The sequence below is a fragment of the Solanum stenotomum genome, chromosome 1 (genome assembly GCF_019186545.1).
Source record: "Solanum stenotomum isolate F172 chromosome 1, ASM1918654v1, whole genome shotgun sequence".
Lineage (NCBI taxonomy): Eukaryota > Viridiplantae > Streptophyta > Magnoliopsida > Solanales > Solanaceae > Solanum > Solanum stenotomum.
The window spans coordinates 80,618,377-80,628,018 of NC_064282.1; the positions used below are offsets into that span (position 1 = coordinate 80,618,377).

At 37.2% G+C, this 9,642-nt stretch overlaps 1 protein-coding gene across 1 annotated transcript; it reads right to left on the reverse strand.

The window, feature by feature from the left end:
• Positions 1-6,904: 6,904 nt before the first annotated feature.
• Positions 6,905-9,322, reverse strand: LOC125857260 (secreted RxLR effector protein 161-like). The gene is made up of 2 exons (XM_049536959.1): positions 8,878-9,322; positions 6,905-6,942 (listed from the first exon to the last, which is right to left on the reverse strand). Exons 1-2 carry the CDS (start codon positions 9,320-9,322, stop codon positions 6,905-6,907), a joined length of 483 nt encoding a protein of 160 aa, XP_049392916.1.
• Positions 9,323-9,642: the final 320 nt, after the last annotated feature.

The window sequence follows — 9,642 nt, forward strand, 5'->3', positions numbered from 1 at the left end:
TTAAGGCAACAATGATTAGCACAGTGAAGTTACAATTTTACCCTTATGACAACTTTTCACTTCAAAATTACAACCACTTTTTTGAATTCAAGTGAAATAAATTGGAGGGAAACAACATACACTTTTACAATTTTCAAGAAGTGTAAATAAGGGTATAATAGGAAAAAATTTGTTGTCCTTTCTTGATTTGTCAAAATGGACAACTAAATAGGGACAACTAAAAAAGGAAATATGGACAACTAAATAGGGACGGAGGGAGTATAAAACATTCTCTTTCTCTTGTTTCAGGTAATTTCTCAAACTATCCTGTTAAAAGATGTAACTTTTCTGAAATAACACTTAAACTCATTGCTCATTTAGAAAAGAAGGTTTCTCTTTGCTCAATGTAAATATACATTTAGGGTTGAGATAATTACTAAAAAGGGCCTTTTTAAGGGGTAACTGCTCTATACTTAATATTTCTGAAAACTCTTTTAACATTTCTCAAAAAAAGGTCTACTATGTTTCTTCATGTAAAAATAAAACATTTAGGAAATACTTAGTTCTCTTATACTCTTTCTCACAGTACTCTTTACTTTCTCAAAACTCAAATTAAACAATAATGTTTTGTCTGAAAGATTCTCAATAAGAATTCACTGAATACTCAAAAATAGGGTTCATGCTGAAAAACAGTCATGGACAATCAACTCAATAATCACAATACACAATGTATGACAACTCAATGATTAGAGATAGGAATTCAATAACCAACAACCAAAGAATTCATAACTCAATATCAGCTCATCTAAAGAATACTAAAATCTAACGATAGAACCCTAAATTACTCTTTTACTGAGTTAAAAGTAGATGTGAGGTGTGAAGATGAACTAGTCCAACACTTTGACAACCTTACATACTTGGAAGAACGAAGTTCTTTGGTGAAAACGCTTGAACCCTAGCTTTTCTCCTCTTGGAACCTTGCTCTAATGTCTTGAAGTGTTAAAGAACGTAAAAGAACTGATTAACACTTTCTAAGCCCTTAATTATGTGTAAAATATCATGGTTTAAGAGAAAAGACCAAAACGACCTCAACTTTTAAAACTAAAAAGATTCCTTAAAGGGGAGGCTTTACGAACCGTTTAAGGCTTTACGGTCTGTGAAACACTTCACGGGTCGTCTAGCCGGTCGTCAAGATTCACCTGCCCGACAGGGCTTTACTTAAATGGGCATAACTTTTTACTCTAAACTTGAAATGATGCAAACTTCGTGGCGTTGGAAAGAGGACTCAAAGACCTTTAATTTGATAGGTCATTGGCCACCTAAACAATTATTCCCCAAGAGATATGATCATTTGAAGTTGACCCAAAACATGAAAATTGATGGGTGGTTGGTACGGACCCCTAAATGGACCATACAAGTTACCACAGCCGTCTAGGGTCTCGTCTAGGTGACCTTCACAATGGCAGCCTTGGAAGTTCGTCCACCATACCCTAAACGGGTCATGGACCCCTAAATAAACCATTTACGGTGTCGTGAAGGGTCCATGGTCCATTTTGGGTTTGTTGACTTGTTTGTTACCCCTTTTTAATCCCTTTCAAAGTCTCAGGTGTTACAATATATCTCCCCCTTGGGAACATTCGTCCTCGAATGAGATCAAACAAAGCAAAAAAAGGGTGGGAAAGTGTCTAACAACCCAACATAAAGCACAAAACATGCAAATAGCATAAACTCAACATATCAACTTAAAGAGTACTTTACAAAGATTAGTACCTTTGTCTAGAATTGTTTTAGATGAAAAGAGGTGAGGGTATCTCTTATCCATATCCTCTTTGGCTTCCCAAGTAGTTTCCTCAATAAATTGGTTCCTCCAAGAGACTTTGACCATCCTTTACTCCAATACTCTCAGTAGGCACAATATGTGTAAGATCACCCAAACACTTCTTTAACATAGAAATATGAAACAGTGAATGAATTGCTGCTAACTCTGGTGGTAGCTCCAACTTGTACGCTACATTACTAACCCCCTTGTATAGCCTGTAAGGATCAATGTCTCAGGGACTGCGCTTCCCTTTCTTACTAAACCTTATAACACCCTTCATGGGTGAAACTTTTAGATATACCCAATCATCAACCTCAAACTCCAAATCTCTTCTTATAACATCAGCGTAGGATTTCTGATGACTCTACGTTGTTATCAACATCTCCTGAATTGTCTTCACCTTCTCCATGTCTTGATGAACCAAATCTAGTCCTATAAACAAAGCTTACTCAACCTCAAACCAGCCAATAGGAGACCTACACATTTTCCCATATAAAGCCTCATACGGAGCCATTTGAATGTTGGAATGGTAACTATTAATGTAAGCAAAATCAATAAGAGGCAAGTGGTCATCCCAATTACCTTCGAAATCCAAAACACAAGTTATCAACATGTCCTCTAAGGTCTATAATTTGCACTCTGTGTGACCATCAATTTGAGGATGAAATGTAGTACCAAGGTTCATCTTCGAACTCATACCTTTCTAAAACAACTTCTAAAATTGTGCAGTAAATTGAGTACCTTTATCTGAAATGATGGATAAGGAAACTCCATGCAGTCGAACTATCTCCCGATTGTACATATTTGCATACTCTTCTATTGTATTGGTAGTCTTTACTGGTAAGAACTGGGTTGATTTAGTCATTCAATCCATAATCACCCAAATGGAGTCATGTTGTATGCAAGATCGCGGTAAACCATTAATGAAATCCATATTAATCATCTCCCACTTCCATTCCAGAAGGGGTATATACTGAGCTACACCACATGGCCTTTGATGCTCAGTCTTGACTTGCTAGAAATTTGGAAACTTGGCAACAAACTTGGCAATGCACCACTTCATGTCACTCCACCAATAGACTTCTCTCAAGTCATGGTACATCTTGGTGGCACCTGGATGAATCGAATATTGAGAAATATGGTCTTCTTCCATGATTTTCTCTGGGAGTTCATCTACATTTGGAACACACATCTTACTTTAATACCTCAATACACCATGCCCCTCTTGTGCAAAGACCATCACTTTCTTCTTATGCACATATGTCTTCATCTTAAGTAAAATAGGATCTTTGTCCTATTTCTCCTTCACTTCCGACGATAATGAGGATTTGCCCCATTCATCACGACCATTATGCCTTCACTAAAATATAAAAAGCAGACTCCCAGACGTGCAAGTTTGTAAACATCTTTATCCAATTCTTTCTTACCTTCCTTGACATGAGCATAACTCCCCATGGACAACCTGCTCAAGGCATCAACAACAATATTAGCCTTACCTCGATGGTATAAAATACCGATATTATAATAATTGAGTAGTTCTATCCATCTCCTTTGCCAAAAATTTAACTCCTTCTGACAAAAAACATACTAGAGAGTCTTGTGGTCAGTGAAAACATCCATGTGAATGCCATAGAGATAGTGACGCCATATCTTGAGAGAACAAACTATTGCTGCCAACTCCAAAACATGAGTCTGGTAGTTCTTTTTGTGACTGTTAAGTTGTCGAGAGGCATAGGCTATAACCTTACCATTCTGCATCAATACACAACCAAGTCCAACTCTAGATGCATCACAATAAACAACAAAACCCTTTGTACCCTATAGTAGGGTCAACACTAGACGAGTAATTAACCGAGTTTTCAATTCCTGAAAGCATTTATCAATGGCATCAAACCATTAAAACTTAGTGGTTTTCTAATTCAACTTAGTCACTAAGGACAAAATAGATGAAAACCCCTCGACGAACCTTCTGTAGTAACCAACCAATCCTAAGAAACTTCTTATACTAGTAGGGAAGGTGGGTCTTGGCCAATTCTGAACTGCTTCAATCTTCTCAGTGTCAACTTGAATTCCATCTCAAAGACTATATGGCCTAAGAATGCCATGAACTCAAGCAAGAACTTACACTTAGAAAACTTGTCATATAACTCTTGATCTTTGAGTGTTTTGAGGACTATTCTGTGATGACTAATATGGTCCATCTCATTCCTAGAATAAATCAATGTCATCAACAAATATGATAGCAAACAAGTTGAGATAGTGCTTAAATACTCTATTCATAAGATCCATGAATGATACATGAGCGCTAGATAACCTAAAGAACATAACAAGAAACTCATAATGACCATAACGGATCATGAATGTTATCTTCGTGATGTCACTGTCTCTCATTTTCTAGTGATGGCAGACATATCTGGGGTCTATCTTAGAGAAATAAGTGTCACCCTAAAGTTGGTAAAAAAGGTCATCAATTCTTAGAAGGGGATACTTATTCTTTATAGTGACCTTGTTCAATTGGCACTAATCAATACACATCATAAGGAACCGTCTCTATTTATCAAGAATAAGACTATAGTACCCCAAGGTGAGACACTTGTTCGGATGAAACCCTTAACAAGAAGATCTCTTAAATGCTCTTTTAACTCAGCTAGAGTCATTCTATATGGCAGAATAGAAATGAGTTGAGTACCAGGAAACATATCTATTCCAAAGTCTATTTCTCTCTCAGGAGTGACTCCGGGAAGATCATCCGAAAAGACCCTCGAAAACTCACTCACAACTCGAACTGGTTGAATATGTGTTGTCTCAACGCTAGAGTCATTAACTCAAACTAAGTAATAGATTCACCCCTTAGAAAATAACTTTTTGGCCTTAAGGTATAATATAAAATGACCTTTAAGCACTGTTGAACTACTCCTCCACTCTAAATATGGCTCATTAGGATACCAAAACTTGACTACTCGAGTTCTACAATCAAATGAGGCATAACAAGCATGAAGACAATCCATACCTAGAATAACATCAAAGTCCACCATGTCTAACTCAACTACGTCACCTATGGTGTCCTTGTGATAGATAGAGAATGTACAATTACAATAGACTCTTCCTGCTAGAATAAACTCACCAAGACGTGTGGAAACACCGAAAGGCTCAAGAAGTTGTTCAGGGGAAATACAGAACCTCGTGGCTATATAAGGAGTAACAAAAGACAAAATCGCACTTGGATCAAGTAGACATTAAAATCAAAAGTAACGACTTTAAGCATACTATCTAGTGACAACATCTGGTTCATACTCCTAATCCCGATGACTAGTTATCACATACAGATGGTTCGTACCTCCGCCTGAACCTGAAGTAGCTCCTTTTTGGTATTTCTATTTGCTGGAGTTTCTCAAGAAGATTAGGCTCTATTGCCCCCATTACCCTGCCATTTTTAGGGCATTCTCTTATAAAATGACTCATATGGCCACACTTGAAACAGTCATTGGAACCATCACGACTTTCCCCTGGATAGGTCTTTCCCTACTTAGCAAAAGATGAGCTCTGAAACCCTTGTGCCGCACTACCCTGAGAGTGAGTACCCTGAGCTCTAAAATTTTGAGAACTATGATTACTGAGATCATTCATGTTTCTTGGTGTAGGTGCACTAGTTACAGATAGAGCAGGTCTAGATGACCTCTGCTAAAAAGATTACTGATGCCCATTCCATGTCTTTTGTTGGCAAGTCTCATTACTAGTTGTCTTGGCCCTCTTGTTGCGAAACTCTTCTATATCCTTATCCTCCTCAACCTACTACACATGAATCATGATCTAGCTATGTACATTTCCCCTATCAACACAACTACCTTACCTTACTTGTTGGATAGACGAGATAGCTCGTACACGAACAAACTCATCTTGCTCCTCATATCTGTCACCATCTCTGGTGCATAGCGAGATAGCTTAGTAAACTTGAGAATATACTCTTGCACACTCATCACTTCCTATTTTAGATTCAGGAACTCTCTCACTTTAACTTTCATTAGCTCTCGGGGAAAAAAGCACCCCAAGAAGGGATCCTCAAATATAGCCCAACTCAAAAGTGGTGCCCCATATGCCCTATTCTTCTTCCACTAATAAAACCATATCCTAGCAACACATTTGAGTTGATATGAGACTAACTCCACATGTTGTGTATCAGCAACATGTTTGACCTTAAACACTTTCTAAAGATCTTCCATGAAGTTCTTTAGATCCTTAGTGACCTTCGATCCAGTGAACTTTGGGGGATTCATTCTCAAGAACTCATGGATTCTAGATATAGTAGTTACATCCTGACGACCCACTCCTAGTTGACCAACCTAGTTTACCACAACCTGAGTTAGCATCTGAATAGCATTCCTGAACTCATAATTGGTGACATATCCTTGATGGGGTTGCACTTCTAGTGCATTGGGAGCTTCTTGACCTTGAGTATTAGCAAGACGTCCTCAAACAACTCTTCATGGATGCATGATCTGAAAAGACATGTGTAAGCACGAGTTAGAAGAAACATTTATACAGTTGAACTCTATCGCATGAACAGGAGTAAAAAGAAAGTGAAATGTTCCTAAATGTCATAGCCTCCCAATTATAGATGTGGCGCGCTTCACACTTATACAAAAGACTCTATAGACACGACTTCATAGACACCCTAGGACTCTTAAACTTTTTGCTCTGATACCAAGTTTTACTCGCCTCGAGTATACACCGTGATGTGGCTGACACTCGAGAACCATTGTTGGTCTCAAGTAAACCCTTGGCCTGGCTAACTACTTAGTGAAAGACTTACTCAAGCAAATAGGAAACTTTAAATGCATAATTAATCTCAATAGTCTCAATTAAACTCAACATAAATAAATGTCTGCAAATGCTTAATAAAGTATAAGTATTAGTTTTCAAGATCTCGAAACAAAAAAGAACATACTAAGAGAATCATCAACTCTAACTATCTATGAAGCCTCTATAGTTCAATATGGATGTCGGGATAAGACCCACAACACCCTAAAATGACTGAACTTAAAGGAAAACGAAAGTCCTCCAGAATGCAAGAGGCTCACCAAAAGCTAACTGGAGTGCCAAATAATCTCAACGAAGTGCCTCTTGATGATCCTGAACAGTTGTATCTGCATCATAAAAGATGCAGGTCGAATGTCATCAGTACATTGAATGCACGAGTATATAATATAGCCGAGGAAAAATAACTTAATGAAAGGACTTCAAAAGATATAGCATAAACTCAACTGAATATAAAGAATTAAAGGAATGAAATCATTTAACTTTATAAGATGCTTTCTAATCTCTAAACTCTAACATAATCAGTGATATATAATAAAAATAACACATTAACTCTATTGGGAGATTCTCTAACTGACAACAATCACTATGAGCTACGTGATGATATAGTGTCTTGTCTACTCTGCCAGAACTGTGCTATCGTGTCAGGATATAGAACCTTTCAACGAAGTGGATCCACTAAGATCTACCTGAAGGCCCTAAGGATTCATCTAAAAAGTATGATCATGTACCCATGTTGTCAAGACATGTTTTATGGAGCCTTTAAGTTGTATGTACTCTCCCTAATATCAGTGCTCAATACTACTCCCAATAATATAAACTTTTTCTCAAATGTATAAAAACATTCTCTTTCTCTGGTTTGAGGTAATTTTTCAAACAATCCTCTTAAAAAGGGTAACTACTCTGAAATATCTCTGAAATTCATTGCTCATTTAGAAAATAAAGTTTTTTTTTCTCAATGCAAAAATACATTCTGGGTTAAGATAATTACTCAAAAGGGGCCTTTTTAAGGGGTAACTGTTCTGTACTTAATCATTTTGAAAACTCTTTTAACTTTTCTCAAAAAAAGCTCTACTCTTTTTGTTAATGTAAAAATGAAACATTTGAGAAATACTTAGTTCTGTTATACTCTTTCTAAAACTGCTCTTTACTTCCTTAAAACTCAGTTTAAACAATAATATTTTGATTAAAAGATTCTCAATAAGAATATACTTAATACTCAAAAATAGGGTTCATGCAGAAAAATAGTCATGAGCAATCAGCTCAATAATCACAATACACAATATATGAAACTTCAATGATTAGAAATAGGAATTCAATAATCAACAACCAAGGAATTCATAACTCAATATCAACTCATCTCAAGAATATTGAAATATAAGGAAAGCACCCTAGATTAATCTTTGACTGAGTTGAAAGTAGATGTAGGGTGTGAGGACGAATGAGTCCAACACTATGATAGCCGTACATACCTGGAGGAATGAAATTCTTTGGCAAAATCAATGAAACTCAAAGAACACTTGAACCCTAGCTTTTCTCCTCTTGGAACGTTTCTCTAATATCTTGAAGTGTTAATGAATGTAAAATAATTGATTAACACTTTCTAAGCCCTTAATTAGTTGTAAAAACTCATGGTTTAGGCTTAGAATAAGGGTCAAAATGATGTAGTTTAAGTACCACACACATAGGGGAATGACCAAAACAACCCCAGCTTTTAAAACTGAAAAGGTTCCTAAAAAATGAGGCTTCACGAACCATTTAAGGCTTCACGGGCCATCTAGCCGGTCGTTAAGCTTCACCTGCCCGACAGGGCTTCACTTAAACGGGCATAATTTCATACTACGAACTCGAAATGAGGCAAACCTTGTGGAGTTGGAAAGAGGACTCAAAGACCTCTAGTTGTATAGGTATTGGTTACCTAATTCATTATGTGCTAAGATATATGATCATTTGGAGTTGACCCAAAAACTTAAAAAACTGATGGGTGACTTGTACAGAGCCCTAAGCGGACCGTAAAAGTCACCAAGGACCGTCTAGGGTCTTGTCTAGGTGACCTTGACCTTGGAAGCCTTGGACAGTTGTCCACCATACCCTAAACGGGTCGTGGACCCCTAAACGGGCCATTTAGGGTGGCATGAAAGGTCCATGGCTCATTTTGGGTTTGTGGACTTGTCTGTTACCCTTCTTTAGTCCTTTTTGAAGTTTGAGGTGTTACATTATTATTATAAATTGATCTCGACACGGGTGACCTCCATGTGTCAGACCTTTACTCATTCTCAATCTCATCACATCAATGTGTTTGCTCCTTCCGTGCAAATCTGGATTTTTGGAAAGCTTAATCGCTGAATCATTATCACAGTAAATTAGAGTTGGCTTTTGTGGAAGAAGACATAGTTCAGCTAGAATATTCTTCAACCAGATTCCTTGACTGGCGCACATAGTTACTGCGACAAATTGTGCTTTTGTAGTTGACAACGTAACAATTGGCTGCTTTTTGGAACACCATGAAATAGCACCTGATCCTAACATAAAAACATAACCGGATGTGATTTTCCTATCATCTTTGTCTCCAGGAAAGTCACTATCTGTGAAGCCAATTAAATATGATTTTCCTCCTTTTTTGTACAAAATGCCTAGATCATTCATACCTTGCAAATACTTGAGAATTCTTTTAGCAGCCAACAAGTGAGTCTCTCTTGGATTTTCCATGTGCCTTATTATTAGACTCACATAGTACATTATATCACGTCTACTGATTGTCAAATACATCAAACTTCCCACATTTTGCTTGTCGAAAGTGTTGTCAATCCTTGTTTCTGTAGGATTTTTTTTCAAGCTTCAGCCTCATCTCCATTGGTGTGGTGACAAAATTGCAATTTGTCATTCTAAATCTCCTTAAAAATTCATGAACATATTTCTTTTGTGAAATAAAAATTCCACCAGAGGACTGCTTCACTTCAATTCCAAGAAAGTAATGCATCATGCCGAGATCCGACATATCAAACACGGTCGTCATCAATTGCTTAAAA

Excerpts from the sequence above, each read along its gene's own strand:
- LOC125857260 (XM_049536959.1), bottom strand. The coding sequence starts at position 9,322 with ATGGAAAATCCAAGAGAGACTCACTTGTTGGCTGCTAAAAGAATTCTC. Across the intron at positions 6,943-8,877 it reads GAGATTGAGAATGAGTAAAG|ATACAACTGTTCAGGATCAT; the intron begins GTCTGACACATG and ends TTTATGATGCAG.